The following is a 23,562-nucleotide window of genomic DNA, read 5'->3' on the forward strand; positions in this document are numbered from 1 at the left end:
GGCGCCCACCAGAAAGCAGGATTCTGGCGCGGCCATGTTTCCTGCGAACGTATGGACTCGGCCGCCATACGGCCTCGGTAGTCAAAATGGCGGCGCCTGAGAGACAGTCTGGGCTCTAGGCGGCCGACCACTTGTCACGGAGCCGATGCGCTGGGCCTGCGCAATAGGAGTACGGTGTCCGGGAGGCGCGATCAGAAGCGGAAGTAGTTGTGGGCACCTTTGCAACCGCCGCGGACACCGTAGAATGGTTTAGATTCGCGGGTCGCTGGCGGGGACCGCGAAGGGGTGCACGGAGAGTCGATAGATGGTGAGTACGGGGCTCAAGGGGGGGGTGTTGGCGTTAGAGGTTAATGGGATTGGTAAATGGTGAGGTCTGTTGGCAGATGCATGGGGGGTCTGTGCTAAACCGTAACTGGAGTCTGGGCAGAATTGAGGGGGCCTGTGGGGAACCTTAACAGGGTTCTATGGGAAGAATGATGGGTGTCGGATGGTCTGGGTTTTTTTTTTTTTCTGACATGTGAGCCATGTGGGAATTTTGTAATGAGCCATCATGGGGGTCCGTAATGAAAGTTTAGTGAGGATCCCTGATGGTAGTTCCTTGGGAGTCCGAATGGGGGATTCTTTGGCCAGAGTGCTAAGGAGTTTGCGATGAGTCGTATTGGGTAGTGTGCAGTGCACCGTGGTGACTCTGTATCAAGGGGTCCATGGGGAACCGTGATGGGGGCGGGGGTGTCTGTGGGGTTAATAATGCGGGGTCTGTGGGGAACCGTGATGGGAAGTCTGTGGCTAAATTACATGTTTGTGAGAACTCGTTATGGGGGCGGTCTGTGAGGAGCCACAATAGGGGCAATATGTGGTGAGCAATAGGGTGTTTGTAACGAGCTCTTATGCACGTGCGGATAGATTGATGGAGTGTCAGTGAGGTAAGTATGGGAGGTTTGGAGCAGAGAGATGGGGGTTTATAAGCAGAGTAATGGGGTGTCAGGGGCGATCGATGGGGAGTCTGTGGAGGGACTTATGAGGAGCCATGACTGGAATTCTATTGGCAGAGAGTTGGGGTCTGTGGTGAGCCACGGTGGATTGTAATGGAGGGAGGAGATGCCATGATGGGGGTTCTCTAAGGAGCCATAATTGGGGGGAATCCCACAGGAGGGGGATGGTTCAGACCCTGAACCTCCAGATGCTGGGGAGGACAGCAAGTCGGAGAATGGGGAGAATGCGCCCATCTACTGCATCTGCCGCAAACCAGACATCAACTGCTTCATGATGTGAGCCAGGGAAAGGTGGGCGGGGCTGACACCTGGCAAGGTTGGGTGAGGCCAGTGGGTCCTGCCCCTCACATTTGCACCACTCGCCCCATCCTCTGCAGTGGGTGTGACAACTGCAATGAGTGGTTCCATGGGGACTGCATCCGGATCACTGAGAAGATGGCCAAGGCCATCCGGGAGTGGTACTGTCGGGAGTGCCGAGGTGAGGGGGGCGTGGAGTGGACAGGGTAAGCAGGTAGGGCTTTGAGGGAGGAGGAGGAGCCATAATGGGTGTGGGTCACCGGGAATAGTGATACGTGTGTGGGCAGAGCGATGCGTCTGTGGTGAGCCGTAATAGGGGGTTACTCGAGTGCGCAGCTCTGCTCTGGAGTAGGGGGAGAGACCCTATGGGTGAGACAGGAAAGGAGAGAAGGGGGAAAAAGAGTTCTGGGACGATCCAAATCCCTCAGTCAACCTACCCTGGCCTCACCCTCTGCCCTACAGAGAAAGACCCCAAGCTGGAGATCCGTTATCGGCACAAGAAGTCACGGGAACGGGACAGCAATGAGCGAGACGGCAGTGAGCCCCGGGATGAGGGTGGAGGGCGCAAGAGGCCTGCCCCGGATCCAGACCTGCAGCGCCGGGCGGGGTCAGGGACAGGGGTTGGGGCCATGCTTGCTCGGGGCTCTGCTTCGCCCCACAAATCCTCTCCACAGCCCTTGGTGGCCACACCCAGCCAGGTGAGTGGCTGCGGTGGCAGGGATAAGTAAGGTGATTCCATCTCAGGCCCTACTTGGGTTCCTGATTGGTGTTCTGGACCCCTTCCCTCAGCATCACCAGCAGCAGCAGCAGATCAAACGGTCAGCCCGCATGTGTGGCGAGTGCGAGGCCTGCCGACGTACTGAGGACTGTGGCCACTGCGACTTCTGCCGGGACATGAAGAAGTTTGGGGGCCCCAACAAGATCCGGCAGAAGTGCCGGCTGCGTCAGTGCCAGCTTCGGGCCCGGGTGAGCATGGGTAGAGCTGGGCAGGGTCAGGTTAGGGGGCCAGTGTGTTCAGGAAGAGCTCATTGAGCCTAGGATGGGTGGGTTAGGTGGGGTGGGGCCTAACTGCATACAGACAGGTGGAAAGGAGCCTGGCCTATCCAGATGAATGGGGCTTGGCCGGGTGTGCTGGACTAGCAGGGGAGCCCCCCCAGAACCAGGAAGTCAGGTTAGAGCCAGATGTTTCTAGGTAGTCAGGCATGTCAGGGCAGGTGGAGCAGGGCTGAGCATGTCCTAGTGATACGGGGTCGGGTGGGGGAGCAGGTGTGCCTGGGGAGGCAAGTTAGGGCTGGTTGGTGGGGCCAGGCACTTGTGGGAAGGGCTAGGGCAGGGCCACCCTCCATCCACCTGGGGCTGACCCGGGCCTTCTCCTGCCGGCACAGGAATCGTACAAGTACTTCCCTTCCTCGGTGAGTCCAGCCCCCCCAGGGCGGGGTGGGGCATGCGGGCAGGTTATTCAGGGCCAGTCCTGAGATTCTGCCCTGCAGCTCTCGCCAGTGATGCCCTCAGAGTCCCTGCCAAGGCCTCGCCGGCCACTGCCCACCCAGCAGCAGCCACAGCCATCACAGAAGCTGGGACGCATCCGTGAGGACGAGGGGGCAGTGGCATCATCAGCAGTCAAGGAGCCACCTGAGGCTACAGCCACACCTGAGCCACTCTCAGATGAGGACCTACCCCTGGACCCTGACCTATACCAGGACTTCTGTGCGGGGGCCTTTGATGACCACGGCCTGGTGAGCAGGCAGCGCGTCCCATGGTGGAAGGGTGGAGGTTACAGAAGCAGAGTATCCATAATGAGGAGAGGAGGCAGAGGGTATGGAAGGCTGTTTTGGGACCTGAGTAAGGTGGTCGGGTAGTCACGAGTGGGGCAGGTGGATCAGTGTATGCCTCACTTGCAGCCCTGGATGAGTGACACAGAAGAGTCCCCATTCCTGGACCCTGCACTACGGAAGAGGGCAGTGAAAGTGAAGCATGTGAAGCGTCGGGAGAAGAAATCTGAGAAGAAGGTGATGGAGCGGGTGAAATGAATGTGGGAAGGCAGAGAGCAGGAACTGAATGGGGCGAGAGCCAGAAAGGGGTGGGATGCAGGGGGAGGCTGGGGTCTGGACTGGCTTCTACCGTCCTGACCTGCCTTGTCCCGTAGAAGGAAGAGAGATACAAGCGGCATCGGCAGAAGCAGAAGCACAAGGACAAGTGGAAACACCCAGAGCGCACAGATATCAAGGACCCTGCATCACTCCCACAGTGCCTGGGACCTGGCTGTGTGCGCCCTGCCCAGCCTGGCTCAAAGTATTGCTCAGACGACTGTGGCATGAAGCTGGCAGCCAAGTGAGTCATTCTCAGAGGCTTCAAGGGAATAAGGGAGTATAGGGTAGGGCTTGACCAGATCCCTTTTTATGTCTGCTAGTCAGTTACCTGTCCACCATTCAGTCAACCACCCACCTATCCATCCTCCATCCATTCACCATCCAATCATGTATCTGCTCATCCATCTACTCTTTAGTCATCTACTTGCTTACCTTTCACCATCCGGTCACCCATTCATTCTGTCATTGTTGGCTTACCCCAGTTGCTCATCTTTTGCTTGACACCTTCCCATGTGCACTCAACCCACTGCTCCCTGCAGCCGCATCTACGAGATCCTTCCCCAGCGTATCCAGCAGTGGCAGCAGAGCCCCTGCATTGCTGAGGAGCATGGCAAGAAGCTGCTTGAACGCATCCGCCGTGAGCAGCAGAGTGCCCGCACCCGCCTTCAGGAAATGGAGCGCCGATTCCATGAGCTCGAATCCATCATTGCGCGTGCCAAGCAGCAGGCTGTGCGTGAGGATGAGGAGGTGAGCAGGCGTGGGCACAGCAGCGCAGGGCCCAGTACCGGTCCTGCCTGGCCTCATCATTCCTTCCGCCCCATGCAGAGCAATGAGGGTGACAGCGACGACACGGACCTGCAGATCTTCTGTGTCTCCTGCGGGCACCCTATCAACCCGCGTGTTGCCTTGCGCCACATGGAGCGCTGCTATGCCAAGGTCAGGGTGTCAGCCTGAGGGGGGCAGACGGTGCGGGACTCTTACTGGGTCTGTGGGGGCAGATGTGTTGTCTTGGGAGGGCATGCAGCGCACATCCACAGTTCCCTCCGTTTGTGTTCCTCCTTCCAGTATGAGAGCCAGACGTCCTTTGGGTCCATGTACCCCACACGCATTGAAGGGTGAGTGTGGGTACCCTGCATGTAGGGTCAGGGCTTGGACGTTACAGCTGGGGCTGGAAGTGGGATGTTGGGGCCGGATGTGGCATGTGCAAGGGTAAGCAGGTCCCCTCTTCCTCTCCCCGACTACACGCTCTCCCACCCCGCAGGGCCACACGGCTCTTCTGTGATGTCTACAATCCTCAGAGCAAGACATACTGTAAGCGGCTCCAGGTGCTGTGCCCCGAGCACTCACGGGACCCCAAAGTAAGAAGTTCCCTCAACTCCCCCATTCTGTCCCTCCTGCCTTCCTCACTGCTCAACATTCATCCGTTCCTCCCCCCACGTCCTTTTCCCACCTGACCACTTCCATAACCTGCACTTTCCCGGCCTCATCACCCTGCATTCACCTCCTGTTGTCCTGTCTCGTCGCCTCCTTTTCCTCCCCTTTTCCCTGCCTTTTCATCCTCTGTTCCTCTCCTCCATTCTTCTCCACTCTCCCTTGAACTCTCCATTCCTTCCCATCTCCCTCCTTGACCACTCCCCATTCTTATTTTCTTCCTGACTCAGCACTCCTCATTCATCTCCACTCCGTCTCCCTGCAGGTGCCAGCTGACGAGGTATGCGGGTGCCCCCTTGTACGTGATGTCTTTGAGCTCACAGGTGACTTCTGCCGCCTGCCTAAGCGCCAGTGCAACCGCCATTACTGCTGGGAGAAGTTACGGCGTGCTGAAGTGGACCTGGAGCGCGTGCGCGTGGTAGGTTTTGATGCTGGACGTGGCCAGGGTGAGGTGGATCTTCCGAGCTCCTTCTCATGGCTCCTCTGCTCCCCTGGCAGTGGTACAAGCTGGACGAGCTGTTTGAGCAGGAGCGCAATGTACGCACAGCCATGACAAACCGGGCAGGATTACTCGCCCTGATGTTGCACCAAACGATCCAGCATGACCCACTCACTACCGACCTGCGCTCCAGTGCTGACCGCTGAGCCTCACGGGCCCAGATGTCCTCACACCCTGCATTTCAGGCGGGGGAGCTTGCCGGAATCCTTCATTTGTGTGTTTTTTTAATGGTCCCTGAGTTTCCCCTTGTGTCCACCCACCATTTGACTTCCCACCAACTCTTACCAGAAGGTCTCAGAATTTCCTCCTGTCTTTGTCTGTCCCTGTCTCTTTCCATTTTCTGTACCTAGGTGGGACTGTAGAGGCTGATCAACCATGTTTCCCTCCTTCCTGGTTTTGTTAATAAAATTTTGAAAAGCCAAGAAAGATAACAACTGATCGTCTCCAAACTTGACCCAGTTGCAACTGCATTCCCAAACCCCTGGGGTAGATGGGCCGTGGCACACCTATACTCATGAGGGGCTGCAGTACATGTGTAGGCTGTGAGCATACAGCTGGCATCCACTTGGTGCAGGTTTCCCCCTTGAGCTGTGGGGATATGACCTGCTGAGGGAAGAGCCCAATGACTTACCACTCACAGCCTGATTTTGAGACAGTGGGTATACAGTCAGCGTTCATTTAGTGTGTGGCTAATCAATTTACTACTCCTGTGTGAGTGTTAATATTCTCCAGGCCAAAGGTGTACTCAATGATGAACCTCTTTCCCTGCAAACCCCTTTGGGGATGTGTATGCAGCAGGAGCCCACTGACTTTGTGCCAGGAACCCCACCCCCACCTAATCTGGTTGTTGGGTCCAGTGGGGCCCACAGCCTGGCTTTCTGGGATGGACCTGCCCTCATCAGTTGCATGGACCTAGCCTTCTGTTTACCTGCAGCGTGGCACTGCCTCCGTCCCCAGTTCCTGCTCAAGGAGCTGGGGCCAGCACAGTGTTACTTGGCTCTGCACTCTCCTGCAGCTGTTCAGCGGGGAGGAGAGAGCGGGACACGGATAGTCCTGGGGAGACGTTCGCAGGGACTGGAGAGCATCCGCGGGTGACCTCGGCAAGAGTAGGGCTCCAGCACAAAACCAGCCTTCGCCGTGCCTCCCTCCCGGTTACTCCTTGTGGAGACCTATCATGAGCTGGACGTGACTATCAAAGTTGCAGTCTCACACACGTTTGTGTCTTTCTATAATGTCAGACTTTATTAGAATAAAGCCATGGATGTAGTCCTACTGACTAGTTTTTTGTTGTTGTTTTTTCTTCTTAGCTGAGCCATCTTGCCACCTGTTGGCAGCTCAGCGGCAGCTCAGCTCAGACCGGGAATCAAACCGGTGACCCTGTTGCTCAGAGCTCGCGCTCTTCAGTGAGCTCTTAACCAACCGAGCCACTTGTCCGGCGCGTGCTGACTAGGTTTACCACAGGCTTCGACTAAGGCTCCCACCAGAGGATAGCCTCCAATAGTCGAGGTACAGCGGTTTCACACAAGAGGGTCACACGGGTTTGCAAGCAATAGGGTTAGGCAAGGTGAACAGCGTCTTACGAAAGGATGAGAGCCCGGTGTTCAGCGAGAGTCGCTGGGGTGCGTATTGTCGGGTGTCAGGCTGGGCTGGTGAGACGGTCAGGAGGCAAGACTTTACGCGCTCCGTCTGGGACGAGTGCAGATGCGGCTGTCAGTTGAGGCCTGAATGATGAGCCTTCAGAGAGCACTGTTTTTATGCTCAAGCCTGGGTGCGGTGCACCCACCTGCAGTCCGATAAAGCCGTCCAGATGGTTACACTCCACCCTGCGTCTGGAGTTATCTGGTTAAGGCGTTCACTGGGTATGCCTTTCACATGCCCTAGCATGATTGTCACTTTGTGACTGACATAACTATCAAAGGCATAATTAATGCTTCATACAAGACCGCTTATTCCATGGGCCAACCCCAACCCTCTAGGCCCCCTTAGGTTGCGCCCGGAGGGCGCAGGCGCAAGTAAGGTAGGCGGAGTGGGGCAAACGTCCTGGTGGGCTAAGCAAGAAGCGCAGGCGTTGCGGATCTCCGATAGGGACACGAGCCCTAGTTGGACTTCAGCGCGCAAGCGCAGCACATCCCGGCAAGGGGCGCGCGCAGCTGCGGGACTCAGTACGCAGGCGCGGGGTCCTCCCTATTAAGGGCAAGTGGAGGCGGTCATTAGCGCGCAGGCGTCTCCGTGGGAGCGGAACCCGATAGGCGGGCCCCGGATTTCCGGTTTCGGGGGCAACGAACGGCCGCGGCGGCGACAGCTACCGTTTCAGAGGAAGCTGCTGCAGAGGAGGAAGAAGAGAAACAGGGCCAAGCGGGAGGTTCAGGCGGGACCCTCGTCATGGGTCCGCGGATCTAGAGCGGCGGAAGCTACCGGCCCGAAGCCGAGCTGGTGAGACAGTCGTGGGGGTGGAAGTGGAGAGCGCTCAGGCGGAGGATGGGGAAGAATTGAGGCTCAGAACACTGACGGAGCGGGCCCTCTGGCCGATGAGTGGGAGGAATGGCGGCGTCGGAATAGTGAAGGGGGAGGAATGGGTAGATTTTAGACGGAGGACGGAGAGAAATGGGGCTCAGGACGCTGACAGTGGAAGTGTCGGGATCCTGGACGAGGACGGAAAGGAGTGAGGCAGGATTTGAACGCTTAGGGGAGACATGGGGGCCTTTCGAGTTAAGGAGAGAAATGGGTGTTCAAAACACTGAGGGGAAGAAATGAGGGGCCCTCAGGCTGATGACGGAGAGAAATCGGGGCATTGGGATTCTGAAAGGGAGGGACGGGGCTGTTACGGAAGACGAGGAGAAATAGGGGGTCAGAACACTGACAGGGATGTTTTGGGTCTGGGACAAGGACAGAGGAATGGAGGGTTGAGAATGTTGAGGGGAGAAATCAGGATCTCTCAGGCTCGTGAGAGGAATGGAGGATGAGGACGCTGAAGGGAAGGTGTAGAGAACTTTTTAGCTGCCAAGGAGAGGAATAGAGAGCTTCAGGGGCTGAGATTGGGAAGGAACTGTGGCTCAGAACACTGACAGAGGGGAAGGAAGGGGGGAGGGTTTCAAGCTGAGAAACAGAAGGAATGAGGGGCTATTTAGGTCAGGGGTATGGAGGAGTTGGGGACTCTGTGGCAGAGGACACAGAGGAAACCGATGTAATAATGTGAGGTAGCAGGAGAAAAGGACATCAGACAGGGAAGGAATGGGAGGGTTGAAAGACCGAAAGAGAAATTAGGGACTCCTGGGTCAGGGAAGGGAGTGAGTGGGAGTCTGAATATTGACAGTGCTGGGATTTCAGTCTGAGGACGGGAGGAATGGGGGCCTCTCGGGCTGAGGATGGGGAGTATGGAGGTCTTGGGGACGAAGGGGAGGAGTAGAGTACCAATAGGTGAAAGACAGAGACTGTCTCGTGGGCCAAGGACAGCGAGAATGAGGGGAAAGACTGCAAGTCTCCTAGGTTGCCGGTGGGCGGAAGTGATGGCCCCTCGGGCTGAGGGTGGGGAGGAGTAAGGGACTGTGAGGAAGAGGACCCTTGGGTTGAGGATGGGGCCATCAGGTCAAGAGGGTGAGGAATGTCGAGCTCCTGGGCCTAGCGCAGGGAAGAGTTGGGTGGGAATGGGGGTTTTCTCTTCTTTATATTGGCCATTTGCCTGTGGCAGGTCCCAGGTCTTGTGCAAGTATTAATAGATACCAGTGGTTTGTGTGGCCTGGGGCATAGCATGTCACCTCCTAGAGCCTCTGTTTCTCCCATTGCCCCTACATGTTGCAGGCTGCTGCTCCTTCCTGTGGCCCCCATGGCTGAGGAGTGGCTGGACTGCCCAGCCCTGGGCCCTGGCTGGAAGCGCCGTGAGGTTTTTCGCAAGTCAGGTGCTACCTGTGGACGCTCAGACACCTATTACCAGAGGTACTGGGTGGGTTGTGGACAGTCGGGTAGGGCTGAGCCTGGTTAGGTAGGGTGAAATCGGGGCGTGGTTAAATTTATGGGTGGAGCTAAAATTATGCATATAAAGTTGGTCCTCGTTATTTGCAGGTTGTGTATTTGCAAATTTGCCTACTCACTAAAATCTGTTTGTACCCCCAAAGTCATTACTCAGCTGTGTTTTCGTGGTCATTTGTGGACATGCACAGAGCAGCAAAAAAATGTTAAGTCGCCTGGTGCACACACCCCAGCTTAGGTTGAACGAAGCGGTATTTCAGCACTTGTACTATAAACAAGTCCTTTTCATTGTCTACGTAGTACCATGCTTTTTGAATTTTTGTAATTTTTATTGGTGATGGTGATTTTGCTGTTTACAGTGGTCCCAAAACATAGTGCTGAAGTGCTGTCTAGTGTTCTAAGTGTAAGAAGTCTGTGATGTGTCGTAAGGAGAAAATACATGTTAAATACTCATAAACTTCATTCAGGTGTGAGTTGTAGTGCTGTTGGGTGTGAGTTCAGTGTTAATTAATAAAAAAATGTGGTACATCTAGAAAAGAAAGAGGAAATTTTTCAATTCGTACATGCGGCTGCTCCAGAAAGTGCAAACGAAATCCGTAGTACTTGATGTGATGAGGCTAAGGAAAAGTTGGGAAAGTGACTAACTTAATGGATCTGTGAGATGATAATGACCAAATATAAAGTGTAGTGGACAGCATTGTGAGGCTGAAAGCCAAGGACGTTACTTACCCAGGGTGAAGAAAATGTTAAACCTGTTATGCTAGTGCGGCTGTCTCACATGTTTCAAAAGGTGACACGTTGTTAAAAATGTTAAATTTGCTTGCAAGGCAGGTTCTGCAGATCAAACGTGCTGAAGATTTTTAAAAATACCTGCAAAGTGCTATATGGGAAAAGGATTGCGTAGAAGAGTAGATTTCCAGTGCTGGTGACACTGGCTTGTTTTATGACATTGGCAAAGAAACCTGTATAATGCAGATTGCCTCCAAAGCTCCTGGCTTCAAATCAATCAAAGCCATACAGTTAATTATTTGTAAGAAGATATTAAATAGGATCTTTAAACAGAAACACACAAAAAACAAGGTTACATAGGATTAGTTTACAAAAATATTGTGACTAGAGGCTTGTAGGAACCTAACCTGTAGTTCCACTAGGAACAGTGGTTCTGTATTCACTAATTCAGTGTTCCAGGTGACTTTATAGAACATAACTACCATGAATAATTAAATTCGACTATACATACATAAACATGCATGTTTATAAACAATTTACACTTAAGGATTTAAGTTATATTAAGATATACTAGTGAGGGAGGGGATGGGAGGGGATGGGGCAGAAGATGAAGGGATTAGAAAGCAAATAAGTAGACACAATATAGTCATGGGGATATGAAATACAGTAACACAGTATGGGGAATATAATCAACAATGTTGTAAAGATTATGTAAAGTGCTGCATGGGTACTGGACTTACCAAGGGGATCACTTCATAGACTGTGTAGATGCCTGGCCAATGTGCTGTACAAGTGAAGCTAAAGTAGAATGATACTATATGTCAACTATAAGTATATATGCACATATAATCATGGGAGGTGGATTATAGCATAAGGAAGATAGTCAATGGTATTGTAACAGTTACATAAGATGTCAGGGGTAGTAGCTTGGGGAGGGAGGTTATCACTTTGTGAGGGGTGTAAATGTCTATTATATTGCTTTGTATACCTGAAACTAATAATAAAAAAAAAGATACACTAGTGATATGCTAGTTAAATTTTCTACACTTTTCCTAAACTTTTTTTGTGTCTAAGTTGCTGTTTTCCCGGAGGAATGTAATAAAATTACAAATACAATTACATTTATATTTAATCATACATTTATTCACATACTTACAACTTGTATAAAACGTTCGACATTTATAAATGTAAGTGCAATTATCAAGAATTGTAAAGGATCTGAGATTTTTAGCCTACTTAGTTCGAGAGAACAAGTGAGCATGTCAGTTTTGTGAATGCTGGTAGGAGATATGAGACTCCTGGGTCAGAGATGAAAGACAGTTTATTACTCATAGCAATAACAGTATCCAAAATTTCATAATTTTTGTATGGGTTCCCAGAATGCCAATTCCCGCAGGGTCACATGAAGAGGGCTAACTAGCATACCTGTACCTGTAACTGGGTTGTATTGTGGGAAGGGAACCCTGAGCTTAAGGAATCCAATCTTTTATAATGTTAGGACAGTAAAGATGTCTTCCCTTTGCTCTGGAAGGAGACCCTTTCTCTTATCTTCCAAGGTTGTTTGCTGTATAAACATCCTTGAAAAAATAGCTAGTAGCAAAGGATAGTTCGTGCCTCTCTTGCAAGACATGCAAAAGTACAAGAGACCTGTGTAGTATTGTCTCCCAATGTTAGTTACTTATACTTTATTTTGTATGTAGTTACACATTTATTTGTTTACACATTTGTTTGTATGTTTATGTGTGCATTTTTATATGTATGCTTTTAAACGTTTCTTATGTTAAGTTGTCTATATATTTAGTATGCAAAGCTAATACATTTACACGTATTTAACATAGTTGTGTTCATTTTTGTGTTTATTTTCAATGATACGGAACACTATTAGTATGCTATAAGTACACACGTCGATTTACATTTATACTGTTTATTAATGTTCGTACACCTGCTGGTATTTATATACCTTTAATATTGTTGCTATTTGGGGTTAGTTGGGGTAGGGCCTGGTCAGGGCTCACACGCCTATCCCAGGCTGCCTCCTATATCCCACCAGTCCTGTGGACCTGTTCACTAACCCAGTGGGAGAGTTGTGTGGGTGGAGAGGCAGTGGCTCCACTTGGGTACCAACCCATCCTGGCCCACCCACAGCCCCACAGGAGACAGGATCCGAAGCAAAGTTGAGCTGACCCGATACCTGGGCCCTGCGTGCGACCTCACCCTCTTCGACTTCAAACAAGGAATCCTTTGCTATCCAGCCCCCAAGGTACTACACAATGTGGGGTACCTAGGCGCAGGGGTGGCTGAGCCACCTAACACCCTCCCACTGACCTACATTCTTCCCGCCCTTGCTCTCATCTCCAGACCCGGTCTGTTGCTCTCCCTAGCAAGAAGCGGAAGAAGCCGTCGAGGCCAGTCAAGGCTCCGAAATGTCACGTTGTATCCCAGAGGAGTGAGGACAAGAAAGAGGCCCCAAGGGTTGAGACCAACGCTGACGCTGACGCTGACACAGCCCCAGCTTCTCTCCCTGCGCCTGGGTGAGTGTTGGTCTAAAGTGAACCAAGTGGGTGAGGATTGTGGTTGGGGGTACACTCAGGGTCCTACACCCATGTTTCCCATTCCAGGTACTGTGAGAACTGTGGGATCAGCTTCTCAGGGGATGGTACCCGAAGGCAGCGACTCAAAACACTGTGCAAGGACTGCCGAGGTGAGTGGCTCCTGGGCACTGGGAGACAGGAGCTGGAGCAGGCCTGCTGTCAGGCCAGGACACTGGTGTAGGGCTGGAGGTTGAATGGTGGCTGTCAGGGCAGAGGCAGTGGATGAGGTCGGAATCTGATGTTTCCTTTCCACTTCTCTTCTTAACCCCTCCTTCCACCCAGCACAGAGAATTGCTTTCAACCGGGAACAGAGGATGTTTAAGGTAAGCACGGCCTGCCTCTTCCTCACAAGTGTGCGGTGGGAGCAGGATGTGATGGGGGCTAGTGGAGGGTCTGAAGGAATGGTGATGGACCACAGGATGTCAGAGTCATTTTGTAGGGAACTGGCTGCAGTCAGGAGACAGTAATGGGAATTAATGGGGTGTTAGTAGACACAGAGATGAGGTTAACAGTGGACCAGTAGACATCGGGAAGTCCTCAGTGATGGTAGCTAATCAGTAATTATCAGATACAGCAATGAGGCAAATGGGGGACTAGCAGTCACAATGATGGGAGCTAATGTAGGGTCAGCAGACACTTGAGGGGCAGTGCTCCTGGAGTCAGTCTGCTTGGGCCTGTGACCTTGCCTCACCCATTCCTGGCAGCGTGTGGGCTGCGGGGAGTGTACAGCCTGCCAGGTAACTGAGGACTGCGGGGCCTGCTCCACCTGCCTTCTGCAGCTGCCCCATGATGTGGCCTCGGGGTTGTTCTGCAAATGTGAGCAGAGACGGTGCCTCCGGATTGTGGAAAAGGTGAGTTGGGCAGGTGGAGTGGGCCCAAGGCTCACCCTGGCCCCTGGCCCTCATAGCCCTGGCCCCGTGCATCATGCCTCTGCCCCTCACGCCCCACAGAGCCGAGGGTGTGGAGTATGCCGGGGCTGTCAGACCCGGGAGGACTGTGGCCATTGCCGAGTCTGCCTTCGCCCTCCCCGCCCTGGTCTCAGGCGCCAGTGGAAGTGTGTCCAGCGGCGCTGCCTACGGGTGAGTTAGGCTGGAGGGGCCAGTGCTGGTGGGGCCAGGGCTGTGGCAGAGCTTATTCCGCTGTTAAAACTTGTTGCTGCTGCTGCTTTCTCCCAACTTGGCCTTGCCCGCCTCATGTCTTCTTTTCTTCCCCACCCCACGCTCACCTCTCTGGCCCCACCTACCTGCCCCCGTCTGCCAGCACCTTGCCCATCGCCTCCGTCGCCACCATCAGCGATGCCAACGACGCCCTCCCCTAGCTGTGGCTCCCCCTGCTGTGAGTGCCCCATCCCACACTCTGCCTGTCTGTCCCACGCATGCTTTCTGCATTCCTGGGCGGGAGGGTCCTATGTCTGCCTGGTGCCACCAAGCCTAACCACCCTTTCGGCTTTGTCCTAGGGTAAACGTAGCCGCCGCAGGGGAGGCTGTGACTCCAAGGTGGCTTCCCGGTGGCGTCCCCGAACCCAGACTCTGCCTCCGCCTCCGCCTCCCCCATTGCAGCCTCCAGAGTCCCCAGAGCTGGTGAGGCCCTAGTGGGCAGGGGGAAGGCACAACCCTAATCCTGCCCAGTACCTACCCTGACCCCAACCCATTTGCCTCTGCAGCACCCCACAGCCCTGGCCCCCTCGCCACCTGCCGAGTTCATCTATTACTGTGTAGACGAGGACGAGCTAGTGAGTGGCCCCATCATACCTGGACAATTCTAGACTCGCCCAGGGCACTTGGTTAAGCCCAAAGAAGCAGATGCTACAGTGGGCCTAATAGGGGAACAGCAAGGCACAGTAATGGGTACTAGTATGAATGAGCAGACAATGGGGGAGGGCCTAATATTGGATCAACAGGTACCCTGATGGTACCTAATGGCAAATGAACCAACACTCTGGTGGGACTAAAAAGAGGAGCTGGCACAGTGACCGGAGTTTACATAGGATGAGTAGACATATGGCAAGTGTGGTGATGGGAGCTAATAGAGGACCAGCAAAATCCTGCTGGAGGTGGGGTGTAAGACACTGTTTGGTAGCTAGTGGGGGACTAGCAGATAGTGATGGATACTGTGTTGAAGCAGCCACAGTCTTAACAGTGTTGAGCCATCCGGTACAGTGATAGTGCCTGATGTGGGACTAGCAGACACTGAGACTAGTGGGAGTCAGGCTAAGACTAGGGTGCAACCAGTGTCCTCTGCTCAGGCTAGTGGAGGAACAACGGAACAGTGCTATAATAGTCCTAGTGACAGCATCCTCCCTGCCCCGTTCCCCTTGTTCCCCAGCAGCCCTACACAAACCGCCGGCAGAATCGCAAGTGTGGGGCCTGTGCAGCCTGCCTGCGGCGGATGGACTGTGGCCACTGTGACTTCTGCTGCGACAAGCCCAAATTCGGGGGCAGCAACCAGAAGCGCCAAAAGTGTCGTTGGCGCCAATGCCTGCAGTTTGCCATGGTGGGTGGGGCAGGAAGGATCAGATGGGCGGGATAAGTTGGGCCAGGTCCTCCAGTGCCTGGGAGTGGTGGGCAGGTCTGGTAGGTAGGTGGGACAGGCCAGTGCGCCCCCCAGATGGGCTTGGCCAAGCATTAGCAGACATCGTACTGAGGTAATCTGGGTGGCACATTGCTAACAGGTGACTGGCAGGCTCAGTGATGAGGAGCTCATAAATAAGCAGATTCTGTGCGGGTAGGAATGGGGGATCAGCAGGCATGTTGATCAGGGCAGGGTGGTGTGGTCGGAGCATTGTACCAGCTGGCCATAACTTCCACCCTTTCCTTACAGAAGCGTCTGCTGCCAAGTGTCTGGGTAGGGCCTGAGGATGGAGCGGGGCCACCCCCATCTTACTCTCGTCGAAAGAGGCCTGGCTCTACTCGACGGTCCCTTCTGGGCCATGCCCTGAAGCCCCCCTTGGCCATGTCCACAGCCCCACCAGAACATGCCCAGATTCCAATGAAGCAGGAAGCAGGCAGTGGTTTTGTGTTGCCCCCGCCTGGCACTGACCTTGTGTTCTTACGGGAGGGTGCAAGCAGTCCTGTGCAGGTACCTGGACCTGCCCCAGCTTCCACAGAAGCCCTATTGCAGGTGAGGGCCCCATCTTATCCTGCCCTTCTCAGCCATACCCAGCCTTGTGCCAGTAAGCTGGGACCAAGTCTACTGCAATCCTCCTTCACACAGGAGGCGCAGTGCCCTGGCCTGAGTTGGGTTGTGGCCTTACCCCAGGTGAAGCAAGAGAAGGTGGATGCCCAGGAAGACTGGACACCGGGCACAGCCATCCTGACTTCTCCTGTATTGCTGCCTGGCTGCCCCAGCAAGGTGGGGGTCAGTGATGGGTGATCTGTGAACAGAGTGATGGTGAGCCTGAGCCAAGATGGTGGTTCTTTGAGCAGAGCAATAGGTGTGCTGATTGCAGCCTCTCCACAGAATTACCCTGCCTTCCCCAGGCAACTAGCTTTGCCTGCATTGCCGCCCAGCTAACAGAAAAATGGAAACCTGTAAGGAATGGGAAAGGTTTGTAGACAAATGGTTTTTCTGTGCTGAAGTGTGACAAGTGAGATTTGTCAGCACAGTGACAGGTTGGCTAGTAGAGACCCTCCCCTCAGGCCAACCCTGCCTTTCTGACTGTTGCCCGTTTCCCACCTTCCCCAGGCATTAGACCCAGGCCTGCCACTTGTGAAGCAAGAGCCACCTGACCCTGAGGAGGAGAAGAGCAAGGATGACTCAGCCTCTGATTCGGCCCCAGAGGAGGAGGCAGCAGGGGTTGGCACGCCAGTGGTCAGTGCTGGGGGACACATCACCCTGCCCTGACTGACCCTGCTTTAGCCCCACTGGTCATGTTGACCCATAATGTTAATTCTTCCCCAGATCACGGAGATTTTCAGCCTGGGTGGAACCCGCCTCCGGGACACAGCAGTCTGGTTGCCAAGGTGTGCCCCACACAGTGAGGGGTTGGGGTGGGGTGGGTGCCGGTCAGATGTGGGCCCTGAGTTTTGAAAGTACAGCCAGCAATTTGGCATGCTGTGGTGGGAGGTAAAGGCCCCACAGCATTGCACTGATAGTGACCACTGAGGAGGTACGTGTAGGACCCTAAGAGATTCCCTGAAGTCCCGGTCAGGATGCTCTCCGGTAGGGAGCTGTTGCGGGGAGGGTCGGGGGGAGTCGAGGGAGAGGACTTGGTGCAGTGTGATGAGATTAGACAGAGAAAGGAAGGAAAGCTTGGTCCCCACCTCCCTAAGAAAAACCAGCAGGGGTCAGAATTAATATATAAATTCTTAAAGAATCATCATTTGGGGTCTTTAATGCCTTTGGAGTGTCCAAGAGATGACCAGGTGGGCTGGGCAGTGGTGGGTGGGCAGGATATCTGGGTCTTGAGATGGCTCCGATCTGGGTCCACTTGCAGCTGTGTGGTCTTTTGGTCTAGTCCTGTGCCTTCTGGAGCGTCCTCTGTGGAGGGGGTTAGGCTGTGTTTCTTGAGCCTTTCCTGAGCCTGTTGAGAGGTTATTGACAATTCCAGCTGCTGTGCAGAACTGTCCCTGCAAGCTTGGCAATAAGATAAAGGATAGGTGCCTGTGAGGATTGGGATGATGGGAGGAGGACAAGGAAATGCTGCTGCTTGCAGAATATTGACAGGCCCTACAGAGCCTTAGACACAGGCAACATAAACTCTTGGCTTCAGCACCTGGGTTCCTTGGTTCCTGCAGACTAGTTTCTGTAGGCCAGAAATCCCTCCATCTGCACTTGGGCGATTACAGAGGTATGAGCTCTGACAATTAAGTTCGCAAACTCATCCTAGAAAAAGTGATACATACCTCATTGCTGAATATCACTATGGTCACCTTTGAAGTACACCCCTTGGGAAGCTATGCACCGACACCAGCGCCTAGGCCACCCTTCAGAGCAATTTTGGAACTTTTTTTTTTTTTCTGGAATGGCCATCAGAGCTGTCATCATATTACCCTTGATGTCTTGAATGTCATCAAAATGTTTCCCTTTCAGTATTTCCTTTATCTTCAGGTAAAGAAAGAAGTCATTGGGGGCCAGATCAGGTGAGTACGGAGGGTGTTCCAACACAGTTATTTGTTTACTGGCTGAAAACTCCCTCACAGACAGTGCCGTGTGAGCTCGTGCATTGTCGTGATGCAAGAGCCATGAATTGTTGGCGAAAAGTTCAGGTTGTTTTCGTCTAACTTTTTCACACAGACTTTTCAGCACTTCCAAATAGTAAACTTGGTTCACTGTTTGTCCAATTGGTACAAATTCATAATGAATAATGCCTCATATCAAAAAAGGATAGCAACATCGTTTTGACTCTTGATTTGGACTGACGGATCTTTTCTGGTCGTGGAGAATGGGCTGACTTCCATTGTGCACTTTGACGCTTTGTTTCAGGGTCCTATTGATACACCCATGTTTCATCACCAGTGAAAACATGGCCCAAAACATCGTCTTGCCTCTCCAAAAGGTCTTGGCAAACTTCGACTCCCCTTTGCTTTTGTTCATCGGTGAGCTCATTTTTGCACACACCTTTCTCATGCCAAGATTTTCAGTTAAGATTTTCCTAACTGTTTCTCTATTGATGTTTACTTGGTCTGCTATGCTTCTCACAGTCAGCCAACGATTTTGACGCACAATTCAACGAATTTTTGCAATGTTTTCGTCAGTTCTGCTCGTTGCTGGCCACCCTGACGTCTCTATCAGTGACACATTCTCTTCCCTCAAAAAAACGTTTAATCCATTTGTACACTGCCGTTTTCTTCATGGTATTATCCCCATAAACTTGGATTAACATGTCCCTGATTTCACTTCTACTTTTGCCAAGTTTAATAAGAAATCTAATGTCTGTTCATTGCTCTAATTCAAGCTCAAACATTCTCGCGACGGCACACAAAAACATGCAACAATAATGAACGCCACTCAGCAAGACATCACCACATGTCAACATAAACACAGCTGTTAAACACTGATATGCAAAGGTTATGAAACCTCATTGAGCTGTTTGTGCAGTGCTGCCAATGTAAGTGCACGGTGGCAAGTTCGCGAACTTAATTGTCAGATCTCATACTGATCGAATCCCTGCTGGATACACTGCAGTGTGGGAGATAACAGCGGTGAATACAATGACCGTGGAAGGTTTACCCTTCAGGAAACAGGACTCCTGCCTTCAGGGAGCTTAAAATCTACCTGGGGAAACAGTTTCCCTATGGATGAAATCATTACGTATAACAGAAGGTAACGATGTGCTATGTTGTTTGTAATGGGCGATTTTAGAAGAGGGAAGAGAGAGAAGGGATAAGTAATCAGAAATGGATGGCCGACACAAATTAGTAGGACATGGTTTTGTGATGCTCCATTTTGCACATAGCGAGCCTCATTCAACATACAACTGCTCCCTCTCCTCTAGGTCCAAGGACCTTAAAAAACCTGGAACTAGAAACCAGTAGACTGGAGGCTTCTGCAGACTAGGATTCAAGGTGATATTTTCAGACCGGCTTTATGAGAGACAACACTGACGTACTCAGAGGCTGGACCATAGCGCGATTGCCAGGGCTTGTGTAGGAGTCCGTAGGAACTGCAAAAACCTACCACCAAGCCAGAGGGCCACGCCTGTTCAGTACTTTGAGCTTATAGATGAAGTGAGCAGGGAAGGAAGAGAAAGAGAAGGAAGTTGGTGTCTGCTCCAAGTGGTGGAAATCCCAGAAGCCGGAGTGTGATGAGAAGTTTGGATATTAGGGGTGGAGGAGCTGGGATTGAGACTGGGGAATAGAACTAGAGCCACCATAAAACAACCTCAACAAGCCATCTTCTTAAATATTCAGGGGCTTTTGTGTGAGACCTGGCAGTGTCTCTTAAGTAACTGGGAGACAGCAATTGAAAATGTAATGTGAATAAATAAGGAAAGGAACTGCTGTTTGGTGAATTCTTCCTTATGGATCCAATTTAATCCTCCAGACAGCCTTTTTAGGAAGACAGTGATTTTGCCCATTTTGCAGATGGGAAAACTGCGACTCAAATAACTTGTCCAGTGTCAAGCAGCTAGTATTGATAGAGCCTAGAATCAAACCCGGTTTGTTAAAGACTTGTTCTTTAAGCCACTAACCTGTGAACTGTAATCCTATATTCAATAACGTATAATAATAGTATAGTAGCAAGTTTCCAGTGACCCTGAAAACAAGCTGGATTACTTTAAGCCTTATAACAAATCTCTACAGTGTTGCCTCTAGCATGGTTTAAGGAGTGCCAGGGCTATGTGGACAAGGTCACCTTGTCAGAGCATCTGTGTATCCAGATACTGGGTTCTTTCCAGGCCTCGGATGTTGCATAGGATTCCTAAAACCCTAAATGCCACTGTCCATTTTGCTTGTTTACCTCACTCCCTCCCCTCAGCCAAAGCAGACTTTAGAAGTAAAACTGTCAACGCCTGGCTCATCTTTCCTGATAACTTGCATCCCCTGCCCCTTGATGACTTTGTGCTTGGTTTCTGTACTCAGCCCTGTCTACTAGGAGTCTTGATTTTCTGCTTCAAGTCCTGTCAAAGGGCTAGTCTTGTCTCAGCCCTGTCTCACTTTCCAATTCTTTGCATAGTGCTAAAAGTGATTAGACCTGTGATTCATTACTTAGCCAGCTTTGCAGGGGGGACTGAGTGTGTGCCTCCTTAAATTTTGTAGCCCATGTGCCTCCCTTGCTTTACTCTAGTTTCTAGCCCTGCAACTTTACATAATTCAGATGTAGATTAGCTATTTCTGCACCCTCCCCCCTCAGCCCCTTGTTTTGCCTCATCCTACTCACTTCAGCCAGAGTTGACTGGATAATTTTTTGCTGTTGTTTTGCTCCCCACAAGATCGAACCACCCAACCCTAGTATTCTGGTAATTTTGACAGTGACGTCCTAAGTGAAATTTATATGATTGGTATTCTGACTCATGATATAAGAGTCTGGTTACCATGTATATCAGGGTACAATTAGAAAAGCAACACCACTAATATAAAGATTTTATATATATATATGTATGTATATGTATATATGTATATTATTTAAGGGATTTATTATAGGGATTTGACCATATGCAATTGTGGGAGCTGGTTAAACAGTCTGTAAGGCTGTTGTCTTTGCATCTAATGCTGGAGCTTGAAGTCTGCAGGGCAGGCAGTCGGGAAAGGAAGAAGGATGTAATGTGTGGGAGACGGAGGACACATTGGCGCCCACAAGCACAAGCTGGAACCCCCGAGGATGGCCTGGAACGCATGTCAGTGTCACACCACCTCCAACTTCGATGATGTGGGTGTCCTGCAGAAGAAGCTGGTGCCCTTCACCACAGAGTTAAATAGGCATCTGGCCTAGGAATCAGAGAAGCTGAAGGAAGACCCTGGGGAAGGTGGAGCGGCTGCACCACCGACAAGGCGGGCCAGCAGATGAATGACAGCGTGTGAACTGTAACAGTGCCAGGTGCCCCTGCACCAGCCTTCCAAGTGTAAAGACAGCGTGCTGCTGCTTCATTTCTGCCCTCCAATTATTACGTACAATGTTTCTTGTGGCCCATCCTAACCAGAAGTGTATGGGGAAGGGAGTCCTGGGAAATAGACTAGTCAAGGCGACAGTATGAAAGTATAAAACCACTCTGCTGTGAATCTGCTCCCAAGGGTCTCACTACTCATGTGAGGATAACTTGATAAAGCTATGTTGCTGGAAATGCAAAGCTGAAGACCATGGATTTCATGGTGACTCCAGCAAGCACAAAAATTGTGTCAAGCCCACCCAGTAAAAATGTTGGTCTCAGCTCTTTTTTTGGTCATTCGTATGGAGAACCTGGCCCATAGTAGACACTGAACTTAATATTGGGATACAGGAATGAGAAAAATATAGTCCATGCAATTTTATTAAATACATGAATATGTATTACAAATGGTGAATGGATTTCTAACTCTGTCATGGAATTTAATGGTGAAAATGTAGAATTCAGGGAACTATCTGGAGGACAACCCTTGTGTGAACCTTGCTGGGGCACAATAGGAATTGGAAATAATATAAATAGTTTCTGTCTCGAAGCTGTTCTATTTTAAAATTATTTTTAAATGATTTATTGTCCCATTTACTGATTCATATATTTAGTGTTTCTTTTGGGAATGTCAATGATGGTAACAGTGTTGACTGCATCTGAGAAAGTGGGATAGTGGGTGGCAAGATAACGGTCAAGTTCTGCCCAAGGACCTTGGGCAAATCACTTTAAGGCCTCCGAGGGGGGCTGGCCTCGGTTTGGCTGAAGGCCCAGGCTTACCCAGCGCAGAGCCCGGCCCCACCGCCCTCGGAATAGGCCCACGAGAGGGCGCCGGGGCCGCTGGTCATCCCGCCTGGGCTCGGGAGACAGCCCCTCACCCCTGGCCTGCGCGTTCCAGGGGCGTGGTCTCGGGTTCCAGATGTCTTCCGGTGTGGGGCCCGAAGGGAAGTCGGCTCCCCTTCGTATAGTGGTGAAGCAGGCAAAACCTAGCCGGAGTTAAATTATGGGCCTCGCCCAGGTTGAGGGCGCGGCATGAGCTCAGGACTGACGCAGGGCAGCCGGGTATCGCGAAGGGGCGGTTTCCCGTCACCAAAACTCATTTCGACAGTACCCTCCAGGCTGTATGACCTTGGGGGTGCCCTATTAATCTAATAAGCGCGCCCCTTAATCTCAGCTACTCTTCCCAAACACCGCGCCTGCTTGAGGGCGTTTCAGTTGCCTTCCTTCCTCCCCAGGGGTGTGGTGTCTGGGGTGGCTCCACCCAGACCAACCGGTAGGCCAGGCACCCCTGGAACTCGGAGATCAAGGAAACTGGCCCTCATGACTCCATTCAGGGAACCCAGACGACCATCTAATTTCTTTCTTTCTTTCTTTGTTTCAGGCTACGTAAACTCTTAGCAGTAAATGAAAATGAGTATTTTACTGAACTGCAATTGAAAGAAGAAGCATAGGAGAAAAAAGACAAAAAATCAGAATTATTAAAAGATTATTAAAACAGAAGAAAGAGACATTATTTTGTGGCTGAAAAGCTGATCCAGCAATTCAGGAAATGGAATCCAAAGCTAGAAACGTATCATATACAAAATCCGAAGTGGGTGGATTACAAATGATTAAGGAATGCTAATTTACAGTAAATCGCGGCCTTAAGATGGTGTGTACAATAGTTGTACTTTGATTATTGTTACACGACAGTGACTGACTAGGTACTGAATGTTTTCTGTGCTCTATACTAGTGTTCTATGTTTGCCTCGGATTTAGAATAAGAGTACCAAAGTGTCATTTTTAATTGGCTTTTAGGTATTAACTACCACCTTGCTCTTGACTGTAAGTACAGCTGTGGTCTCCATTTGCTCTGAGGGCCCCTTCTAAGTCCCCTGCCTGGGATCCAGGTTCTCGGGGCTGGATCACTTGCACTTTTGTACCATATGTCCTCACCCTGGTACACTGTGTGGCCCTTGACCCAGACTTGGTTTTTGTTGTGCCCAGGCAGTCGTGTCACTGCACTACCAGTCCATCTGATCTGCCCCCACCCTGGGGTACCCTGAGTCTAAGCCTTGGTTTCTGCCCAGTGCAGTAAGATTTTATAAATAACAGATTTATCATTACTGGTTGGGTAGGCTGACAAGGCAGTTAGACCCTCGCAGCCTTTTCTTAGCTGTAATAGGATAATACCTGCTCTGTTATTCTGTCAACCCTATAAGATATTTATGAGGCTCAAACGTTTTATGTGTGAAAAATACCTTGCAAATTACTGTGAAGAACTACACAAATACAAGGTTGTCCTGTGATTTGCGTCATCAAGATTAACCTAGAGATCACCACAACATTGAACCTTGCCACAAAATGTCCACTAACCTTTCTCATGTTTTTAGACCGATTACAGGATATAAATAAATAGTAAAGTCAGTTGGAATGTAATTAGATCTTCGACTTCTGCTAA

The 23,562-nt window shown here is 51.3% G+C and overlaps 2 protein-coding genes across 30 annotated transcripts; both read left to right on the plus strand.

Annotated features, from left to right (window-relative positions):
• On the plus strand, positions 1 to 6,591 carry CXXC1 (CXXC finger protein 1). Of its 3 annotated transcripts, XM_019627576.1 has the most exons (15): positions 5 to 307; positions 1,150 to 1,268; positions 1,370 to 1,470; positions 1,752 to 1,987; positions 2,079 to 2,255; positions 2,675 to 2,701; positions 2,780 to 3,025; positions 3,191 to 3,298; positions 3,436 to 3,620; positions 3,919 to 4,126; positions 4,205 to 4,315; positions 4,445 to 4,494; positions 4,641 to 4,737; positions 5,076 to 5,228; positions 5,309 to 6,591. In XM_019627576.1, the coding sequence occupies exons 1-15, from the start codon at positions 305 to 307 to the stop codon at positions 5,453 to 5,455; spliced, it is 1,968 nt and encodes a 655-aa protein (XP_019483121.1). In that variant the 5' UTR covers positions 5 to 304; the 3' UTR covers positions 5,456 to 6,591. The 3 variants fall into 3 exon arrangements, with proteins under 3 accessions (XP_019483122.1, XP_019483121.1, XP_019483123.1); XM_019627577.1 differs by lacking the exon at positions 2,675 to 2,701 and having other exon boundaries at positions 1 to 307; XM_019627578.1 differs by lacking the exon at positions 5 to 307 and having other exon boundaries at positions 1,173 to 1,268; positions 1,752 to 1,826.
• Positions 6,592 to 7,401: 810 nt separating this feature from the next.
• MBD1 (methyl-CpG binding domain protein 1) lies at positions 7,402 to 23,545 on the plus strand. Of its 27 annotated transcripts, none has more exons than XM_019627563.1 (18): positions 7,560 to 7,742; positions 9,108 to 9,242; positions 12,150 to 12,264; positions 12,363 to 12,535; positions 12,623 to 12,705; positions 12,878 to 12,918; positions 13,300 to 13,446; positions 13,546 to 13,674; positions 13,856 to 13,930; positions 14,053 to 14,175; positions 14,259 to 14,327; positions 14,921 to 15,088; positions 15,416 to 15,715; positions 15,809 to 15,946; positions 16,280 to 16,405; positions 16,496 to 16,557; positions 19,032 to 19,101; positions 22,504 to 22,518. In XM_019627563.1, exons 2-17 carry the CDS (start codon positions 9,133 to 9,135, stop codon positions 19,069 to 19,071), a joined length of 1,899 nt encoding a protein of 632 aa, XP_019483108.1. In that variant the 5' UTR covers positions 7,560 to 7,742; positions 9,108 to 9,132; the 3' UTR covers positions 19,072 to 19,101; positions 22,504 to 22,518. The 27 variants fall into 27 exon arrangements, with proteins under 27 accessions (XP_019483103.1, XP_019483113.1, XP_019483091.1 ...); XM_019627562.1 differs by lacking the exon at positions 22,504 to 22,518 and adding an exon at positions 20,769 to 20,839; XM_019627561.1 differs by lacking the exon at positions 22,504 to 22,518 and adding an exon at positions 20,762 to 20,799.
• The last annotated feature ends 17 nt before the right edge of the window (positions 23,546 to 23,562 follow it).

Source organism: Hipposideros armiger, unplaced genomic scaffold, assembly GCF_001890085.2.
Source record: "Hipposideros armiger isolate ML-2016 unplaced genomic scaffold, ASM189008v1 scaffold_736, whole genome shotgun sequence".
In the NCBI taxonomy this organism is placed as follows: Eukaryota; Metazoa; Chordata; class Mammalia; order Chiroptera; family Hipposideridae; genus Hipposideros; species Hipposideros armiger.